Source organism: Macaca mulatta, chromosome 7, assembly GCF_049350105.2.
Source record: "Macaca mulatta isolate MMU2019108-1 chromosome 7, T2T-MMU8v2.0, whole genome shotgun sequence".
Taxonomy (NCBI): Eukaryota; Metazoa; Chordata; class Mammalia; order Primates; family Cercopithecidae; genus Macaca; species Macaca mulatta.
In genome coordinates, this window is record NC_133412.1 from 166,599,080 (window position 1) to 166,620,843 (window position 21,764).

General features: G+C 44.5%; 3 protein-coding genes across 6 annotated transcripts in view; 2 read left to right on the forward strand and 1 right to left on the reverse strand.

Annotated features, from left to right (window-relative positions):
- The window catches only part of BTBD7 (BTB domain containing 7), a 106,978-nt gene extending 102,094 nt beyond the window's left edge, over positions 1-4,884 (reverse strand). For 3 of the 4 annotated variants that reach the window (XM_015144405.3, XM_077941651.1, XM_015144406.3), the window contains exon 1: positions 4,654-4,884. The gene's annotated coding sequence lies outside the window, so the exon portion shown is untranslated. Of the gene's footprint in view, positions 1-4,137; positions 4,445-4,653 lie in introns of those variants that run through there. The other variant, XM_077941652.1, reaches the window with a different exon arrangement.
- Positions 4,885-5,048: 164 nt separating this feature from the next.
- Positions 5,049-21,764, forward strand: part of UNC79 (unc-79 homolog, NALCN channel complex subunit) — a 365,110-nt gene continuing 348,394 nt past the window's right edge. The window contains 1 exon segment of the mRNA NM_001194012.2: positions 5,049-5,362. The gene's annotated coding sequence lies outside the window, so the exon portion shown is untranslated.
- COX8C (cytochrome c oxidase subunit 8C) lies at positions 18,993-20,169 on the forward strand. The gene is made up of 2 exons (XM_028851778.2): positions 18,993-19,243; positions 19,849-20,169. Exons 1-2 carry the CDS (start codon positions 19,118-19,120, stop codon positions 19,939-19,941), a joined length of 219 nt encoding a protein of 72 aa, XP_028707611.1. The 5' UTR covers positions 18,993-19,117; the 3' UTR covers positions 19,942-20,169.

Here is a 21,764-nt window from a genome sequence, read left to right on the forward strand (position 1 = left end):
AACACTGCTGAAATAAAGACACAAATAAATGGAAAGATATTCCATGTTTGTGGACTGGAAGACAGTATTTACATGTCAACATTACCCAAAGCAATCTACAGATTCAATACAATTCCTAACAAAATACTAATAGCCTATTTTTTGCAGAAATAGAAAAACCCATTCTAAAATTCATATGGCATCTCAAGGAATCCCAAACTACCAAAACAATCTTGAAAAGAACAAAGTGAAGTCTCACACTTCTTGATTTCAAAAGTTACTATAAAGCTACAGTAATTAAAATAGAGTGGCATTGGCATGAAAACAAACTTATGGACCAATGGAATAGAATACAGAGCCCAGAAATAAACCCTCAAACTTGTGGTCAAATAATTTTCAACAAAGGTGCCAAGATCATTTAATGGGAAACGGACAGTTTTCTCAACAAATGGTAATGCAAAAACCTACACATATGGTAATAGACATCCACACAAAGACCTAAATTAAGAGACAGAACTATAAAATTCTTAAAAAAAAAAAAAAAATTGCTGGGCACAGTAGCTCATGCCTGTAATCCAGCACCTTGGGTTGAGGCGGGAGGACCACCTGAGTCCAAAAGTTTGAGACCAGCCTGAGCAACACAGTGAGACCCCATCTCCTCAGAAAATTTAAAAAACTTAGCCAGACGTGGACGTATAAGCCTGTAGTCCCAGCTATTCAGGAGGCTGAGATGGGAGGGCTGTTTGAGCCCAGAATTCACAGCTACTGTAAGCCATAATCACACTAGTGCACTTCAGCCTGAGTGACAGAGCCAGAATCTACCTATCTTTAAAAAAGAAAGAAAACATAGGGGAAAAGCTTCCTGACAGTGGATTTGATAATGATTTATTGATTATGACACCAAAAGCATAAGCAACAAAAGAAAATCTAGGTAAGCTGGATTTCATCAAAATTAAATCAAAGGACACTATCAACAGGGTGAAAAGGCAGCCTACAGAATGGGAGAAAACATTTGCAAATCATGTCTGATAAGGGATTGATATTCAGCATACATAAGTAACTTCCACAACTCAACAACAACAACAAAAACCTAATTAGAAAACAGGGAAATAATGTGAATAGATATTTTTCTTAAAAAAATACAAAAGATTAATAAGCACATGAAAAGATGCTTAATATCACCAATCATTTTTTAAAAATGCAAACCAAAAACACAATGAAATACCACTTCACACTCATTAGGATGAATATGAGGAAAACAAACAAACAAACTGCAAATAACAAGAATTGGTGAGGATATAGAGAAACTGGAACCCTTGTGCACTGCTAGTGGGAATGTAAAATTTTCTGGCTATAAAATTCATAAAAGAAATGAAAGCAGAGACTCGGATATTTTTACATCCATGTTGACAGCAGCATTTTTCACAACGGTTAAAATGTGGATGCAACTTAAGTGCCCATCGATGAACAAACAAAATGTAAAAATGGAGTATTATTCAGCCTTAAAAAGAAAGCAAATTATGACACATGCTACAATATGGATGGACCTTGATGACATTATACTAAGTGAAATAAGCCAGATATAGAAGGACAAATGCTGTATAATTTCACTTATATGTGGTACTTACAGTTGTCAAAATAAAAGAGACAGTAGAATTGTGGTTGCCAGGGTCTGGGAGTAAGGGAAAATGGAGAGTTTCAGTTTAGAAACATGTAGTCATGAGCCTAAGAAAACTCCAAATGAAAGAATTCTACAGATGGATGGTGGTGATGGCTACACAACAATGTAAATGTACTTATGCCACAGAACTATACACTTAAAAATGGTTAAGATGGTAAATTTTATGTGTATTTTACCACAACTAAGCATACAGGTTTCTGCTATCCATATCCCTCCTACTGACTTTATCCGGGTCTAAGATATCTTCATACTCGGGTTACTATAGCAGCTACTGTCTTCCTTGGTTCATTCCATTCTCTCCTCACTCTAACTTAACCTGTAGATCATTAACAGATTTACCTTCCTGGTTTACTACATTAATCCCTGGCTTCCAAACTTCCAAAGGCTCTCTATACCTTGCACAACAGGATAAAAGTAGAAATCTCAATTCAGCACTCAAACTCTTCTACAGACAAATAGCTTTCCAACTGCCTGAAGTTTCCTAAGGAAAACATTCTCCTCAGGAAATTCAGTTGTCAGCTCATCCTGGTCTTCCTCTATTTCCCTCCCCCTAAGCTAATCTTCACTTTACACTCTCGCTTTTTCCTCACAAAGTAATTGCTACAATCTCTCGGTAAATCTAAATTTTCATAGGCCAGCTCAAGTCCCAACTGTCCCACGTTCTTTGGATTCCTGGGGTCTCACTCATCTCTCTCTATCCTGTATACCAACAGCATTCTTTGCATTAGCAGAACTCACTAGATTGTCTTCGAGACTCATGTTGGTACACCTAATCTTTCCAACAAGAACATGAGGGAAAAATCTATATATCAATGGCAAAAACTGCAGTTACTTTTGCACCAACCTAATATTATGTTTCTTTCCCTTCTTCCACATCATTCATCTAATGCAAAACAAAAAGCAGACCTTCAACAGTCACGTATGTCATTTTGGATGTGTGAGCTTCAGTGACTAGAACCTGAAATCAGAATAACTTTGGCATTACTGCACTTCCAAAGGTTTACCTGTGACACAATAAATAAAAATGTTGTGACTCAACAAGATGATACATGGAAACTAGGTAGTGTAATCTAGAAATCAACACAGCTGTTTTAAATCCTAAAATTAGAGTCTGATACAAAAACCTTGTTTAAATGCTGGTGTTGGGACACAAAACATAGTAATCAGGTTTTGTGGGACAGAATATTGACCTATGAGTTTTACTGAATTCATGCAAGAATGAGCCATGCTAAAACTGGGTGAAAATGTAGTCACGAGCCTAAGAAAACTCCAAATAAAATATCACTCCGTTTTTATTAAGTTCAGGTTAGGGGAAAAAAAATCTTTTTTCATCAGTTACTTGAAGTAGCTGTCAGAATGAGACAGAAGCTCTTATTTTCGCTTTCAACTTTATTACACCAAAACCTATGGACAGGGGTGGGTAGTGAATGGTGAAGAATGCAATCAATGAAGAGTAAGCAGCTCAGGAGTGTAGTAAAAACGAGCTCTCTAAATGGGGTGCAGAAGCCCACATCTTAGTTTTGGTCTAATCCATCGGCAGCTGTAGGATCCACAAGTCACTCGCCTCTCTGGGTCTGGTTTTCCGGCTCTAAAACAATATTCACACCTTTAGATCTCTAAAAGTTTTTCTGACTCCAAAATTCCATGACAAGTCTAATAACAGTTCCTATTAACAACGTATGATACTTACAAAGCAATTTCAAGTCTTTCTTCCACATTTCAGGAAGAAAGCAATTCATTTCAGCAATCTAAAGGAAACAGACGCTGTTCCGGGACAAAAGATTGTTAGCTGACCAGGCCGGGAGCAGTGGCTCACACCTGTAATCCCAGTACTTTGGGAGGACGAGGCGGGCGGATCACCAGAGGTCAGGAGCTCGAGACCAGTCCGGCCAACATAGTGAAACCACGTCTCTACTAAAAATACAAAAACTAGCCGGGAGTGGTGGCGGGCGCCCGTAATCCCAGCTACTTGGGAGGCTGAGACAGGAGAATCGCTTGAATCTGGGAGGCGGAGGTTGCAGTGAGCCGAGATAGCACCACTGTTCTCGTCTCCCCCCTCCCCCCAAAAAAGGTTGTTAGTTGAAAAAGCTAAGTAATTCTGTAAAAATGTCTACTTTCTCGTTACAGTAAGATGTTTTCGCAGAGGAAACAGTGCTCTGGTAAAGATAACCAAGACTACTTCTGTAAATTAGGCCTACTCCAGAGTACTTATTATCTGTGCTGGTATGTGAAGACGTGCTATTGTAGTTCAAAGGAGAAACAACACTCCTCAGAGTTTCTCCAAAAACGGTGAGAAAGTTCTCACCCTCGGGGTAAAGCTAGCAAACACTGTGCAAATAAGGTAATGAAATATGCACACTTTTTGCCATTCAAGTAGTCCAACAAGCAGCCTCTTCTTCATCATCAAACACTCGGTATTGTCTCCCTCCCAACCTGTCAAAGCTCAATCCCAGGTTTATTCCGCAACAGTAACTTACCCGGACAATCTAACTTCCCCTGGGAGTAGCAGTCCACAGGCCTGCTCCCTTCCCAGTCCCCGCCGGCCACTCTCACGCCCACCCCTGGCGGTCGCAACCCCGCACCCGGGTAAACACGCGCCCCCGTCTCGGGAGCGGTTTCTCCGCGTCCTGGGAGCTGCGGGTCCCGCCCCTCGGCGCCCGGAGCCCAGAGCGGGCCGGGCGACCGTCGCGGCTCCCTCGGGTCGCTCTCCCCGCCCCAAGCGCCACACCTCGCGCCCCTGCCCCCGGGACGGCGGCGCGCTCCAGCCCGCCCCTCGGAGCGCACAGAGACCGGCCAGTCCGGCGCCGCGGCGCCTCAGCCCCAGACGAACGACTCGCCCCTCCCCGCCTGGCGCCCCAGCGCCTCCCGCGGCGGCTCGGCCCCAGCCCCCGCACCCCCACGCCTAGGAACAGCCCCTTCCTCGCCCGGACGCCCCTCGCCACTCCGGACACAGCCTCGGCTCCACAGCCTCAGAGACACCGAGGGACACTCACCCCGGAGGCTCCTCCCGCCGCTGCTGCTGCCGCTGGGACCGCTACCGTCGCCCCCGCCGCCGCCGCCACCAGCACCGCCGTCCGCACCGGCGCCAGCACCCCCAGCCATCCTCCTCCCACCGCCGCCGCCGCCCTCTCCTCTCCTGTCAGTGGCTCAGGCTCCGGGACTGCTCCAGGTTCCCCTCGCCGCCATTTTGACTCCTAGAGGGAGCAGGAGGGGCTCGGCTCGGCGCGGCCCTGGGGCGCCTGCGCGGCGCTGCGGAGTCAGCCTGAGCCCCCGCCCTCCCCTGCCGTCGGCGCGCTCAGGGTCACGTGACCCGACGTCGCCGCGCGCGTCGGGCCGCGTGGGGGGCGGTGCGTTCGCTGGAGCCGTGGGAGCCGAGTGCGCGCGCATTATTCTTGGTAGTCGGTTGGGAGCGGGGTGTCGGGTCGGTGGGAGTTTGCAGCTTGTGGCAACATCCTGCTTAGTCCAGCGAATTGCGACACATTATTAAATGTATCAGAATAGAATTATAAGGACTGTGTCACTACTACGTCACCGGATGGCCATTTCCACCAGTTCATGTTTCGGTTCGGCGGCCGGCATCCCTCGGGTGGTCGCATGCAATGAGTGCATCTTTCTCGAAGAGAACTGCTCTTGCGCGGAAAGTCCTTGCTGACAGTCCTGGCATTCCGGTGGCTGCTTCTTGGCAGTGAGCACTTGTCTATCGTAAGCGCTTGTCTGCATGGTACTTTTACAGGCACCACCTTGCTACTTGTGTAGTAGGTTAAAAAATCTTTAAGAGACTGAAAAGTTTTCCTTAACAAGATACCCCTGTAAACAAAGGACAAAATTGATGAAAACACACAGTCGCTATGTGAGAGAGCCAAGTTGCTCTTCCCTAGATGCCCCTTGTTTGGGAGTTTGCAATAATTTCAGCGATGCAGTAACAGGAACGCTATATTTATGGGGCAATGTCGTTTTCAAAAGAGATACATGGTTTTCGTTTGAACGCCAAACTCACCCTTTGTGGTAGTCAGGATAGGTGTTTTTATCGCTGTTTTACAGTCAAGGAGACAGGCTCAGAAATACTAACAAGTAGGCAAGCCAAGATCAGAACTCAGGCATTCTGAACCCGGTGACCAGGAACCGTTACACCGTTTCCTCTGATAGACCTTAGCAACTCTGGTAATTTATTTGAAAGTTTTGTATTTGCATTTTCAATCTCTACCCATTGTTTAAGAAACAAGTTTTGTGTCACACAGTTTTTTGTTTTGTTTTGTTCTGAAACCGCCTTTACGCTTCGAAGGATAAGAGCAATTTGGAATTTTGTGATGTGTTTTTAGCCATCTCTTGATCCTCCATTACTTTTATGCTTTTCATATTCAGTGGGAGACTGACTATCATTGTTGTTTTCCTCTGGGCTTGCTTCAGATTTGTATTTTCTTCACCCTCATTCTTCATCACCTTACTTCCTTGAAAAGGATAGCTCTTTCCAATTTGTATTACTTCATTTTGTTTACCCATCTCACCCCTTTCACCCTCTTACCCAATCCTTGAAGGTCTGGAGACTAGCAGAGATTGTAGCAGTCCCTTGCCTGAAATTCCCCTCTAGCCGGTAAGGGTCACTTCAGTTGAATATACAGCCTCAGGGAGATAGACAAGAAATGCATGGAAAAGTGAGAAAATACAAAGGAAATAGGTCCATCTAATTGGAGCCTATGACTACCTCTGAGTGTCCACCTCTTGTTCCACACTTTTATACTTCCCCAAAGGCGTAAGTGAACCTTATCTAAATTCAAGCCATTTACTATTATTTTCCATCATTTTACCTTTGTCTTAATTTGCTAAATACAGTTGACACTTGAACAACACGGGTTTGAACTGTGCGGGTCGCTCAATGCAACCTGGTACACGGGATTCTAAACACCCTATTGAGAGGGCCGACTTTTCTTATACTCAGGTTCCACAGGGTGGACAGGCAAACTTGAGTATGCTTGGATTGGGGTATATGCGGTGGGTCCTGGAACCAATCCCATGTATATAGTATATGGGGGATGACTGTATTGCATTAACTGAAAGAGCTATGATTAGCAAACTAAAAAGTGGTCTGTAAACACTGCTTCCTTATAATTTATGAAAATGTTAGATCAGTCCCCACCGTTTACACTTATTACTAACCTTTATTACTTGACTTTGTTTCTATTTCCCAAAGTTTAAAAAACAAAATGAAAATGATAACAATAATAGAATTGTAAGTAATTTCAGGATAACACTTTTTCTAACAGCCTTTGATGTGGAAATCTAAAACTTTTTGAAAAGCCAAGTAAGGTCTCTGGTTTCACCTTGTCCTTTTGTCTGTCTGCACAGCTGGAGACTTCTAGTAGACTGTTTGGATCTAGAAACCATTTGTAAGTGATCCATGATTTTTTCCTACCCTGCAATTCATTCACTTTTTCCTTATTATACCATTTAGCTGCACTTTTGACATCCTGAATTAGCTCAGTTTACACACTCATCAGAATTTAGATGTTTATTTTAGTTCAGTCGGACACACATTTAAAGATTCTAGTACCATGTGCCAAGCACGGTACTACATGGTAGGGGTAAACAATAAATGGATCTTTGTACTTGAGGAGCTTAGAATCTAAATAAGAAGACAGAGTGAAAAACATTTTTTTAAAGGCTAGTGTTAAGATGGTACTACGTGGTGGTTAACATGGGTTCTAGAATCAGATAGATCTGGATATGACACAAATAAGTCAACCAGAACCTTTTCTGGAAATTTTTGCCACACTCTCAGAGATGTTTCTTCTTACTCTATTTCTCTGGGATTATGACTCAAAAGGACATGTGAATTGGCTTTGTTTGCCAATGAGGGGAAAGCCATGTGCAGTAGGAAAGAAGGAAGACCATAAACAAAGAAACAGAAGGTGAGAGAAAGTAAAGCCATGACATTATTTGAATACCTGGGCCTACCTGGGCCTGAAACCAACCCACCACTGGTCTTTTCATTTTTAGGAGCCATTGAGTTGCCCTAACACCTCTTTTTATCTTAAGTTAGTTGGAAATGGGTAAAAACAGTGAACTTCTGTGGCTTGCAACCAAAAGTCCTGAATATTTGTTTTGTTCCTTTCTCCGCTCCCTCCATCAGTGAATGGCATCCCATCTACCTGGTCATGTTTGCTGAAAATCAGAGTAATAAACATCTCATGGTATATTCCATGTTCTGCCACTCCAGTCTTTTCCTTCCTTTGTGCCCCCTTTTCTGCCATACATAACCATCCGCTGAAGCCCATTCCCAGACTCTTCTTCCTGGAAATACAGGATGGAAGCTGGGTTTTTGAAATTAACGAGAAAAGATCAATTTTATCTCCCCCTATTTCTCTGCGTGTAACAATCCTGTTTTCATACACTTTTCTGAATTTCCTGAAGTCTAAAAGGTGAAGAGGATTGAAAACCCCAGAACAGTGATAATTACCTTGTAGATGCTTAATTAAGAAGTACTCAATAATTATTCAATTTTCATTTTTTTTTTTTTTTTTTTTTTTTGAGACGGAGTCTCGCTCTGTCGCCCAGGCTGGAGTGCAGTGGCCACATCTCAGCTCACTGCAAGCTCCGCCTCCCGGGTCTACGCCATTCTCCTGCCTCAGCCTCCCGAGTAGCTGGGACTACAGGCGCCCACCACCTCACCCGGCTAGTTTTTTGTATTTTTTTTTAGTAGAGACGGGGTTTCACCGTATTAGCCAGGCTGGTCTCGATCTCCTGACCTTGTGATCCGCCCGTCTCGGCCTCCCAAAGTGCTGGGATTACAGGCTTGAGCCACCGTGCCCGGCCAATTTTCATTTTTTTTTTCCCTCAAGACAGAGTCATGGTCTGTCACCCAGGCTGGAGTGCAATGGCACAATCTTGGCTCACTTCAACCTCCACCTCCTGGGTTCAAGTGATTCTCCTGTCTCAGCCTACCAAGTAGCTGGGATTACAGGTGCGCGCCACCATGCCTGACTAATTTTATGTATTTTTAGTAGAGACAGGGTTTCACCATGTTGGCTAGGCTGGTCTCGAACTCCTGACCTTGTGATCTGCCCACCTTGGCCTCCCAAAGTGCTGGGATTACAGGCGTGAGCCACTGCGCACGGCCTTAATAATTATTAAATTAACAAATAAAATTAATAAAGCTTTTAGAAAATAATATTGGAAAATATTCATTGCCTTGAGGAAGAAAAGATGAGCAAGTCACAGAAAATATTAATCATGAAGACAGAATTCATAAATTCAACTGTATTTAAAATATGAACTTAAGTGCATCAAAATGTACTGATACGGTTTGGATGTTTGTCCCCTCCAAATCTCATGTTGAAATGTAATCTCTAGTGTTGCAAGTGGGACCTGGTGGGAGGTGTTTGGATCATGGAGGCAGATCCCTCATGAATGCTTAGCACCATCCCCTTGTGATGGTGGTGGGAGGCAGACAGGTTCCTAGGCAGGAAGGGGTGGGTCCCTGGTGAAACCCCATCTTCAAACCAGAGATGGCCTAAAGCCTGGGAGCCAGGCTGCCAGTTCCCAGTGAAGTCCGTGACCTGGAGTGAGAACGTTTTGATGGCTTTCAGCCAATCAAGTGGTGCTTTTTCCAGGCCTGCCCACAGACCAATCAGCATGCATTTCCTCCTGCCCATGGACCAATCAGCATGCACTTCATTCTGCGCCAATAACTCCCCCACCCCTCCAGGCCCAGCCTGACTCAGAGACTCATTGAGAGTACGCACTTTGGGTCTCCTCTCCTCTGAGAGCTGTTTGGTTGCCCAATAAAACTCTTCTCCACTTTGTCTACCCTCCCTCCAGTTGTCCATGTAACCTATTCTTCCTGGACATGAGACAAGAACTCGTGGACCTTCAAACGGCGGGAGTGAAAGAAGCTGTAACACTTTCCTGACTGGCTCGCTAAGCTATGGGTGGTGACATACTCCCAGACGGTAGGAGTGAAGAGTGGCGAACCTTCTGGGGCCCAGAACTCGGGATTCCCCAAGCCAGAGTTGTAACACTGTGGCCCTCCTGCCCTCCGCGGGTGCTGGGCTACTGCCTCACGTGATAGGAAGCAGTGGCAGGGCTCGGCCAGCCCAGGAGCTGCAGGCTAGAGTGGGGTGATGGGATTGAAAGAGCTTTAATACAAATGGGCTGAAACATGGCCCCCGCCCAAAACACACCCCTCTGCTTGCTGTGCTGTGGGTGACAAGAAGGAGAGAAGAGCTGCGGCCCTTCTGGGAGCCTAGACCTCAGGCTAGGGCTGTGACATGCTATAGCACTCTCTTTGGTGCTCTGTGGTTCCTGGTGTTTCCAGGCTTTTGGGTGCCACTGTGTTTGCCTTGTCCAGACACTGGTGCCCACAGTGGAAGCTGCTTGTGGGTATGTCTGGTCCAGCTGCAGCCTCACATACAGCCGGCGTCTGTGCCAGTGCCTGGAGCTGCCCACCCCACCACAGCAGCCAGCGTACCTGGCTGTGTGCAGTGGCCAGATCCCGTGCTGGCTCACTCACATACCCCTCACTGCTCTGCACCTGGCTCGTCCTTGGCAAGCATGGGATCCACACTGGTAGCGCAAGCCGAGCACAGCCTGCCAGGCCGAGTGGGCAGAATGAGCCCAGCAGGTGTGAACAAAACTCAAGCAGAGGTGCTGCCGGCCACAGAGGTTTCCAGCTGGCGAAGCTGCACGTGAAGGATCCTGTGACATTTTGGGATGAATGAGTTCTCTGAATTCGCCAGTGATCCGGTTGTTTAAAAGGGTGTGCACCACCCCCCCACCGACCAGTCCATCTCTTGCCATGTGGCACTACTTGCTCTCCCTTTGCCTTCCACCATGATTATAATCTTTCTAGGATCTCACCAGTAAAGCCTGCAGAACTGTGAGCCAATTAAACCTCTTTTTAAAATAGATTACCCAGACTTAGGTATTTATAGCAACACGAAAACAGACTAACACATATACAATAGAGGGAAAAGACAAGCCATAAAATGGAAAAAGATATTCGTAATATATAAAACCAAAAAGCTTATACCCAGCATATATAAAGAATGCTTACGTTTTAGTAAGAACAAGACAACCAAACAGGAATGACAAAAGACTTGAACAGCTGGGTGCAGTGGCTCATGGCGGTTATCCCAGCACTTTGGGAGGCCCAGGTGGGTGGTTCTCTTGAGCCCAAGGGTTCAAGACCAGCCTGGGCAACATGGCAAAACTCTGTCTCTACAAAAAAAGACATAAATTAGCTAGGTGACGTGGCATGTGCCTGTAGTCCTAGCTACTCAGGTGGCTGAGGTGGGAGGATTATTTGAGCCTGGGAGGTGGAGGTTGCTGTGAGCTGAGATCACACCATTGCACTCCAGCCTGGGTGACAGAGTGAGACCCTGTCTCAAAAAAAACAAAACAAACAAAAAACCCAAAACCAAAAAAAATTTAGACAAATTAAATTTAATAGAGTTTACTTGGTTAAAATGATTTGTGAATTGGGCAGACCCCTGAGCCAGAAGAGGTTCAGAGTGACTGTAGAGCTGCTATGCAGTCTGATAATATTTATGGATAGGAAAAGGAAAGTGATGTACAGAAAATGGAGGTGACGTACTATATAGCGCATCCTTGACATAAGTAACGCCATCTTAGAAAAAGACTCCATCATATATTTATTTTTTTTGAGACGGAGTCTCGTTCTGTTGCCCAGGCTGGAGTGCAGTGGCATGATCTCAGCTCACTGCAAGCTCTGCCTCTTGGGTTCACACCATTCTCCTGCCTCAGCCTCCCGAGTAGCTGGGACTACAGGCACCCGCCACCGCGCCCGACTACTGTTTTGTATTTTTAGTAGAGATGGGGTTTCACTGTGTTAGCCAGGATGGTCTCAGTCTCCTGACTTTGTGATCTGCCCGCCTTGGCCTCCCAAAGGGCTGGGATTACAGGCATGAGCCACCGCGCCCGGCTCCATCATATATTTCAAAAGGCAAAATGCCAACAAGGTACAGATGTTCACAGACAACCCCCAACCAGAAAAGATTGTAACCCTTTACTATCAGCCCTCACCAGATGACTCAAACACTTTAGCAGGACTTGATCAGGTGTTGATGGCCATTTTAACAGATACTGTCTTTCTGTTACTCGTGGTCAGCACCTGGCTTTTGCCTTTGAAGGCTCTGCCCAAATCACAGACTTTTCCTTGAAAGATGTTAATGACTGGCTGGATTAGCTCAGGACATTCTGCTTGTCCATGTCACTCTCCTTGGACTGGTTTGTTAACCCCTTTTACTATTTTCTTTTCTCCTGACGTTAAATTTTACTTTGATGTGGAAATTTTAATCTATGACATTTACACATTAAGCATACCGCTATGTATGTTTGCAATATTGACTGACTTGTGGATTGACTTGAGCCTGTGCCCCCATGGCTCTGACTAGAGTGAACGGGAAGTAATAAGAAGAATTGCCTGTTTGGTTACTCTATTAACTCATGGCTTTCATGACTGAATAAGCATCAGAAAAAGTTTGACCTTGTAGAAAGACACAAAAGTGCATGGACCTGGTTATGTTTGACCTTGTGCTGCTCATGACAGCTACAGAAACATCTGGGTTGGTTACAGCCTGGCAGTTGCCTTATTTGAATATGGTTTTAAGAGTTGGCCACCTATGATTGGCCAAAACTCTGATTAGCACAAAAGTAGGTTACAATTTGTTTATACATCCAGTCAGGTTACAGTTCACTATGTAGGAGAAACTTTTTTTTTTTTTTTTTGAGATAGGGTTTTTTTGAGATACTCACTCTGTTGCCCAGGCTGGTGTGCAGTGGCATGATCACAGCTCACTGCAGTCTTGACCTCCCCAGCCTCAGATGATTCTCCCAACTCAGCCTCCTGAGTAGCTAGGACTACAGATGTGCACCACCACACCTGGCTAATTTTTGTATTTTTTGTAGAGATGGGGTTTTGCCATATTGCCCAGGCTGGTCTCAATCTCCTGGGCTCAAGCAATCTGCCCATCTCGGCCTCCTAAAGTGCTGTGATTACAGGTGTGAGCCACCACATCTGGCCTGCAAGAAACCTTTAGGCCCAAGTTAAAATACATAAGGATGCAGCTTCAGGCTACACTGAATCTAATAATGGATACACCTACTATCTGATTTAACCTCCATATCCACGTTCTAAGAGAAATATGCGTTATTTTCCTGAGGCTATGTGCTTAGTAAATGATAGTGCTGGAATTTGACCTTTAATCTTTTGGACCCCAACTGCCAATCTTTTCATGTCATGTCAGTATAACAGAAATCCATTGAAGAATATCTGGATGTAATTCAGGAGAAGAGGAGGAATGTGAAATTTAAAAATGAAAAGGTGGCCAGGAGCGGTGGCTCAGGCCTGTAATTCTAGCACTTTGGGAGGGTGAGGTGGGTGGACTGGGAGTTCCTGAGGTCAGGAGTTCGAAACCAGCCTGATCAACATGGAGAAATTCCATCTCTACTAAAAATACAAAAATTAGCCGGGCGTGGTGGTGCATGCCTGTAATCCCAGCTACTCGGGAGGCTGAGACAGGAAAATCACTTGAAACTGGGAGGCAGAGGTTGCAGTGAGCTGAGATCGTACCACTGCACTCCAGCCTGGGCAACAAGAGTGAAACTCCATCTCAAAAAAAAAAAAAAGATGAAAAGGTGCCAGGTGTGGTGGCTTATGCATGCAATCCTAGCACTTTGGGAGGCTGAGGCAAGAGAATTGCTTGAGCCCAGAAGTTTGAGACCATCAGCCTGGGCAAAATTGTGAGACTCTGTCTCTACCAAAAACAAAATTAACTGGGCATGGTGATGCATGCCTGTGGTCCCACCTACTTGGGAGGCTGAGGTGAAAGGATTGCTTGGATCCAGGAGTTCAAGGCTGCAGTGAATGTAAACCAAAAATACAATTCTAAGGCCTCCCCCACCATCTAAATGAACCTCTCCTCTCTGCCAAGGGCATGCCACAGTTAACCCAACAGGGCAGCCATTAAATCTTAAGGCTCGAAAATAATCACCTTCAACTCTATGTCTCATATCCAGGATGCACTGATGCAAGAGGTGGGCTCCCAAGGCCTTGGGCAGCTGTTCCTGTGTGGCTCTGCAGGATACAGGCCCCGTGACTGCTTTCACAGGCTGGCATTGAGTGCCTGTGGCTTTTCCAGGTGCATGGTTCAAGCTGTTGGTGGATCTACCATTCTGGGTTCCGGTGAATGGTGGCTCTCTTCTCACAGCTCACTAGGCAGTGCCCTAGTAGAGACTCTGTGTGGGGGCTCCAACCTCACATTTCCCTCTCCGTATTGCCATAGTAGAGATTCTCCATGAGGGCTCTGCCCCTGCAGCAAACTTCTGCCTGGACATCCAAGAGTTTTCATACATCCTCTAAAATTTAGGTGGAGACTCCCAAAGCTTGACTCTTGTCTTCTGTGCACCCACAGGACCAACACCACATGGAAGCTTCCAAGGCTTGGGGCTTGTTCCCTCTGAAGCAATGACCCAAACTCTACCTTGATCCTTTTTAGCCATGGCTGGAGCTAGAGTGGCTAGGATGCAGGGTACCATGTCTTGAGGCTGCACAGAGAAACAGGGTCCTGGGCCCAGCCCATGAAGCCATTTTTCCCTCCTAGGCCTCTGGGCCTGTGATGGGGGGGCAGCTGTGAGGATCTCTGAAATACCCTGGAGAAATTTTCCTCATTGTCTTGGCTATTAACATTTGGCCTCTCTTTACTTATGCAAATTTTTATTGCCAGTGGCTTGAATTTCTCCCCACAAAATGGGTTTTTCTTTTCTACCACATGGTTAGGCTGCAAATTTTCCAAACTTTTATGCTCTGCTTCTGTTTTAAGCATAAGTTCCAATTTCAGACCATCCATTTGTGAACGCATATGACTGTATGCTTTCAGAAAAAGCTAGGTCAAATCTTGAATGCTTTGCTGCTTGGAAATTTCTTCTGCCAGATACCCTAAATCATCTCTTTCAAGTTCAAAGTTCCACAGATCTCTAGGGCAGGGGCAAAATGCCACCAGTCTCTTTGCTAAGGCATAGCAAGAGTAGCCTTTGTTCTAGTTCTCAATAAGTTCCTCATCTCCATCTGAGACTAACTCAGCCTGGACTTCATTGTCCATATATCATACTATCAGCATTTTGGTAAAAACCATTCAACAAATCTCTAGGACGTTCTGAACTTTCCCACATCTTCCTGTCTTTTTCTGAGCCCTCCAAACTCTTCCAACCTCTGCCTATTATCCAGTTCCAAAGTGACTTCCACATTTTTAGGTATCTTTATAGCAGTACCCCACTCCTGTTACCAATTTTCTATATTAGTCTGTTTTTACACTGCTATAAAGAACTACCTGAAACTGGATAATTTATAAGGAAAAGAGATTTAATTGATTCATAGTTCCGCATGGCTTGGGAGGCCTCAGTAAACTTACAATCATGGTGGAAGGCAACGGGGAGCAAGGGGCATGTCTTCCTATATCATCTTCTATTACTGTTGTGCTTACAATCCAAGTGTATTACTGATGTTGCCAGTTGCAGAACCTGAATGTGTTTCCCACTTTTGCAACTCTTCTGCTTTTGTTGCTTATTTATCTAAGTATCTCGATCATTGAGGTTGTGCAATTGTAAAGACAGACGCAAATACGAAGAGAGGCACTTTGTTCCTCAAAGGCCTTTGGCTCTTTTTTTCTCCCCTATTTTTCAGAGACTTTTGTTCTGAAGCCTTTGGTTCTTGAATGAGAATTAAACATGTTTTTCTAGAGAGGAATGAATTCGAGATATTTGGGGCTGAGGTAGTGCAATCTTAATTCATTATATAATTTTCTAGAACTTTAACACCAGTTTATTTAGAGCATGAACATTTATAAAAATCACATTAAAAAAGGGTAAGTGGGCGAGGGTGTCTTTCTCATTCATTGTGTACATACAGCTCAGAAAACCTGATCTCTAGGCTATAGCTCTAATTAAGTCCTTTTATATAACTGCAGAAGGAAGTTCTTGCATTGTGGGTCACTGAGAATACATTGAATCCCAGCCCACTATACAATTTATTGAAAATTGTAGAGATTTGAGTTAACAGTGCTAGTCTTTTGTGACTTGCAGAAATTAAACTGAGGCATGCTGTTTGTATTGGTAATTTGAGCATCTAAAAGAGCTGTCTCCTGGGGTGGGGGTGGGTGGCGGGGAGCTTAATTGTGTTGTGGCTGAATTTGGAGTTGCCACTGTCAAAAGTGTTTTAAGGCTTTTGTCCCAGAGAAAGACTTAAAATGCTTAAATCTCACTTGAACTGCACTCTATTCTAAACTTCTCAAGATTAGGATTAAACCAGTCAAGCTTGCCTATTATTGAGCTCTTTCTCACTTTACTTCAGAATTTTTGTTGCTTTGTAAAAATTAAAAATGGGGTATTACTCGAAGAAAAAAGGCTTGACTAATATTGTCTTTCTTAAAGCTCTTTTGTTGTTAGCAATAGAAATCCAGCACCACCTAGTTTAAGCCCAAAGCAGGATTTATCATAAAGCATATAAAGAGAGGCCCAGAACTCAAGGAGAGGAAAGTGTCCTAACTTCAGAATAGGGAGAACCAGGGCTTTGAACACAGGTGGGATGTTCCCTCTGGCTCTTATGTCTGGTTCTTTGAGCAGCTTGGCTGCATTATTAACTCACTGTGGAAGGGCTTTCTTGCTAGGTAGAAAAAAAACATGGCTCCCAAGTTACAACATCCATCCCAACCAACAGACTGGGTCCCAGCCCTCTCTTTGGTCCAGTATTTGAGTCAAGTAGTGTAACAACTGTGGTCAGGAAACAGAGCAATGTTGCACTAAATCATTTCTTACAGGACTCATGTAACCTAGAGGTGCTCAAATTATTATCTGGGGATATCTAAGGCAAAATTAGAGTTTACCTGGTGTGACTGGGCAGGATAAGCCAAGGGAAGACTGAGAACAAGGAGATGAGGTTAGGGAGGTGGCTAACCATGGTTCATGCAGGTCCTTGATTGGTTAGGGTAAGATTCCAGAGCACAGTTGCCCAGTAGAAATGTAACATGGGCTGGGCATGGTGGTTAACTCCCGTAATCCTAACATTTTGGGAGGCCGAGGCAGGTGGATTGCTTGAGGCCAGGAGTTCAATATCAACCCAGCCAATATGGTGAGACATGCCCCAGAGTTAGGAGGTGGGGCCTTTGGGAAACAATTAGATCATAACACAGCCCTCATGAATAGGATTAGTGCCCTTATAAAAGAGGCCCCAGAGAGCTACCTTGTTGCTTCCATCATATGAAGACACAACCAGAACAAGGAAGTGGGCCCTCACTGGACATGAAATCTACCAGCACATTGATTTTGAATTTCTAGCATCCAGAACTGTAAGAAATACATTTCTGTCCTTTATAAGTCATCCAGTCTGTTGTATTCTAACAGCCTGAACAGATTGAGAAAGTAACAGAAAGGAACAAAAGTAACTGACCTGCTTCTTAATATTCATAAGCATGAAGGGACAACCAAGGATCATAAGATGTTTGAATAAAACTAGCAGGTTCAAAATGAATAAAAAAAAATGTACCCTAGAAGAAACACAGATAGTTCATGGAATAGAGATAACTTTTTAAAAGTTCAGATTAATATTGTGAAAGAAATCTAAAGTGATAGCATCTATAAAATACTAACAGGAGACTGTAAAAGCAAAAAATAGTATGTTTTAAAACTATAATTCTAAAATAAAAAAGCATGGGCTAGAAGAAAAAGTCAAGGAAATCTTGCAAAATGTAGAACAAGGGACAAAACGTTGATGAGTGAGAAAAAGGTTGAAAGACAGAGGTGACCCGCTAAGAAGGGCCAATGTCCATCAATAAGAATTTTAGGTTGAGAACACAGAAAACAGAGAGAAGCAAATAAACAGGAATAGTGCTCCCAGAGTTAAAGAACCATGACTTCAGATAGAAAGGTCTTACCCACTACTAATCCATATGAATGGAAAAATACCCATATCTAACAGTATCCTGGAGGAACTTCACAATTCCAAGGACAAAAAGGAATGCTTAAAAGATTCCCAAAAGGAAAAAGAGGGCACTCCAAGGAATGACAACTATATTGGCATTTTATTTCTTATCAGCTCACTAGGTGCTGGAAAAGAAAGGAACAATGCCTTTTGAAAATCTCTGAAGGACAATGATTTTGAGCCCAGAGTTCTACAACCATTCAAATTAGCATTTAAATGGAAATATATATATTTTGATTTCCAAGGACTGAGGAACTTTATCACCTACAAACCCTTCCTGAAAGAACTGCTTAAGGATGTACTACAGCAAAATGAAAAGAAATCTAAGGAAGAGGAAGATACCAGCTGCAGAAACACAGCAATTCAAAGAAACCCTAGAGTGTTACTTGCGCAATAGGCCCCCAAAAGGAATAATGTGAAGACACAGAATCATTGTAGTGGATAAAGTTTTATTACAGTACTAAATTTAAAAATCACAGTATATTTACTTTTCCCTCAAGAGAGTCTGGGCACAGTGCATCATGCCTGTAATCCCAGTACTCTGGGAGGCTGAGACAAGAGCATAGCTTGAGCCCAGGAGTTTGACATCAGCCTGGGTGACACAGTGAGACCCGTCTCTACCAAAGAATAAGAAAATTAGCCTTAGTGACAGATAATTACATCACCTTTTCTACCGGGTCCAAACACTAATTTGACCCTGCCATGAATATTTTTTATATCATCAGCAGACTACAGAAATTTGTTCTTGGTTTTCAGTGTTAAGAATTAACCTACAGACAATTTATGGAAGATTTAATTTGCATTAGAGAACAGTGTGCTATAAACTCTGCCAATGCCAGGGCATTTTAAGAGGTATATAAAGTATAGGTAGAGAGGAAGACAAAGGGAAGGAGTAGGGGTGCCAAGTCCCTCAGCTTACCCAGCAGAAAAGAGATACTTAGTGTGAGGTGGGGTTGGGGCCCAGGGGAGGGTGGCAGGTGAGTTTAGGAGAGGATAGGACACGTGGGTGGAAAGTGAGGTGAATGAGGGCTGGGAGGTTGCAGGGGGCGCTGAGTGGAAAAGGCAGGGCAGAGCAGGGTGTGCTGAACGGAGAGAGTAGAGCAGAGCAGGGGTTGCAGGGTGGAAGGGGCAGTGCAGAGCAAGTGGTGCTGAGCAGAAGGGGTGGGGCAGAGCAGGGGGTGCTGGGCAGAAAAAGTGGGGTAGAACAGGGGGTGCTGAGCAGAAGAGGTGTGGCAGAGCACAGAATGCTGACTGGAAAAAGCAGTGCAGCACAAAGAGTGGTGAGCGGAAGAGGTGGGGCAGAGCAGGGGGTGCTGGGCGGAAGGGGCGGGGTAGGGGCGAAGGCAGAGCGCCCCCTCGTGGCTGGGGCGCCTGCGCAAACCAGCTGCCTCACGCTCACTGGAACTCGCGCTACTTGGCAGCAGCTCGCTTGTGCTGACTTCGCCTGACTTTGTCTTACCTGACGCGACATGCCTCTCCTGCGTGGGCGCTGTCCTGTCCGCCGCCACTACCGCGACGTGGCCCTGCTTGGCCTGCAGCCGGCTCCCCGCTTCGCCCACTCTGAGCCCGCGCGCCAGCGGCCCCTTTCTGCCGCCGTGAGTTGAGACCCAGCCATCATGGCGGCGCGGACAGGGCGGGCGGGAAGCGCGTGGCCCAGGCAGGGCGCCCCGACGGGTGGGAAGAAGGGAGGACAGGGCTTGCTGGCCTCGCGTGGGAGGCTCCTGTGGCTTGGCCGCCGTTGGGGGAGGTTCCTGGGAGAGGGTCGCAGTGAGGATGCTGTCGTCAGGCGCAGGGGCGGAAAGCCCGGGACCCTGAGGGCCGCGCGGGGATTGGGCCTCCTTGGTTGTTACCCTTTACCGGCACCTGGCTCGGGGGCAGGGCTATGGTTTCGCGGAGGAACGGTTTACCATCCTCGGACGTCCTCGGCACTGCCAAGATTTAACATTTTCGATAAAATGGTGGAAATCCTGGGCCGCATCGAAATTCCACAGTGCGAAGGTTGGAACCGGAGAACCGTTGAAAAAAAAATCAGGTGATCCATGAATCGACTTTCAGCATTTTAGATTTCAGCATTTTAGATTTCCTGTTTCTAGGACAACGGTCTAGTTGATCAAAATGTTTTTTAAAGTACTTTTTGTTAGGCGGCAAGTCAGTGGTCCAGGAAGCCATACTCAGCAGCGCATTTCATCTTCTCTTCCAGGAAATGGCTGTTGGACTTGTGGTGTTTTTTACGACCTTCTTAACACCAGCTGCGTACGTGCTAGGCAACCTGAAGCAGTTCAGAAAGAATTAGATGAAAGAAGATGTTGAACAGCTGTTAACGTCCAAAAAACTTTCAGAAAAAGCTGTGTTTTTGTTAACGAGAGCAAGATTACCTAGTTGAGTGATGCAACCATTGTGGTATTCACTTTCCTCTTGTTTATGATGAATATTTTGCACTTTTTTAGTACTGTGCGTTATATAGATGTATAGTGAAAAATGTTCTGCTTAAGTGTTAAATAAAACATTTATTTGTGCTTGGTAATATGTGTGCATATTATTTTCTAAACATCGTGAAAGCTGATGAAAATTTACTGAGAACTGCTGTGAAAGGTCAGACTTAGTGACTCAAGGAGTGACATTAAGCGTTACTGTATGGGAGTGAATGTATCTAGTGACATCACCCTTAAAAGATTAGATGTGGAGCTGTAAGATAAGTTTAGCTAAATGGTTTTTATGTTCTGTTAGTACTGCCATGCCATACTTCACAATTTGCTGTAAGAAGTACAACCATTTCTTATCTTTGCCTCTTTAAATGACTACACTTCAGAAGGTGAAGAGTCGGTACATCTCCTATTTTATGTTCTCTTAGTCTTCTGTGAGGTTTGAAGAATCATACACATCTTTGAACTGTCTTAGCTGTTGATTATGCTGTTATCATGGGCAACATAGTTCAACTCTGAGCCTTGGTTTTCTTATCTCCGTAATGGGGACTTAAAATTGCTGTCTTGAAGGGATGTTGTGGGAATAAAACATTGAAGAAAGAAAGATAAAGTACCTCTCAACATAGTACCTGAAACAATAGTCAATAAATAGAAGTTATTGTTTGAGGATATACAAGGTTGCTAATATTCATTCATTCAACAAATACTGAATTCCTGTGATGTGCCAGTTATTGTGTGAGGTCAGTATACCCCAAATAGACTCCTTCCTTGTTTAGCTTACAGGTCTTAGAGGGCTAATGTTTTGTTACTTTAGTATTTTTACATCTCTATCTCAAAATTTATATTGATGTATTAGTCGATGTTCTCCATAGAAACAAAAAATAGGATGTGTATATATACACATTTATATATGGAGAGAGAGAGATTGGTTTATTTTAAGGAATTGGCTCATGGTTGTGGAAGCTGGCAGGTCAGAAATCTGCAGGACAGGCTGGTAGGCAGGAAGACACAGGAAGGAGTTGGAGTCCCAGTCTGAGGACAGTCTTCCGTCAGAATTCCCTTTTTGCTAAAGCCAGTCTTTAAAGCCTCTGACTGATTGGATGAGGTCCACCTACACTTTGAAGTACTATCTTCTTTACTCAAGGCCTACAGATTTAAATGTTAATCTCTTACAATCTTCACAGAAACACCTAAATAGTATTTGACCAGATACCTGGGAGCTGCGGCCTAGCCAAATTGACGCAAAATTAACCATCACAATTGGATAAAATAATTTTTCAGAGTGAGAGCATGAAAAAGGTTGGTGATACCTCTGAAATGTAAAGGTGTGAGCACAGTGGCTAATCAAAATCTTAGCAGTTTCTTAAGATCTACCTTCGCTGTTCACTGGTTGCAAACCTGCTCCTAGGCCCTTTACGTGAACTCCCATTGGGACACAGGCTCAATCTTCTGATTTCTTGTATTCAGTGAGACCTTGCTTTTGCTGCCAATTTTGAACTTACTTTTTCCTTCTCTAACTCTGGTGGCTTTGTATTTCGACTTCTGATGCCTGCCTTCATGTGCTCCAAATTATGGCAAAAGACAGCTTTACCCTCCTAGCTGGGGAAGAATATTGAGCTATAGGAATCTTTTCCATAGAACTTTAGCACTTAGTGTTCTGAACTGTTTGACACTCAAGTTACTGAGTACTCTT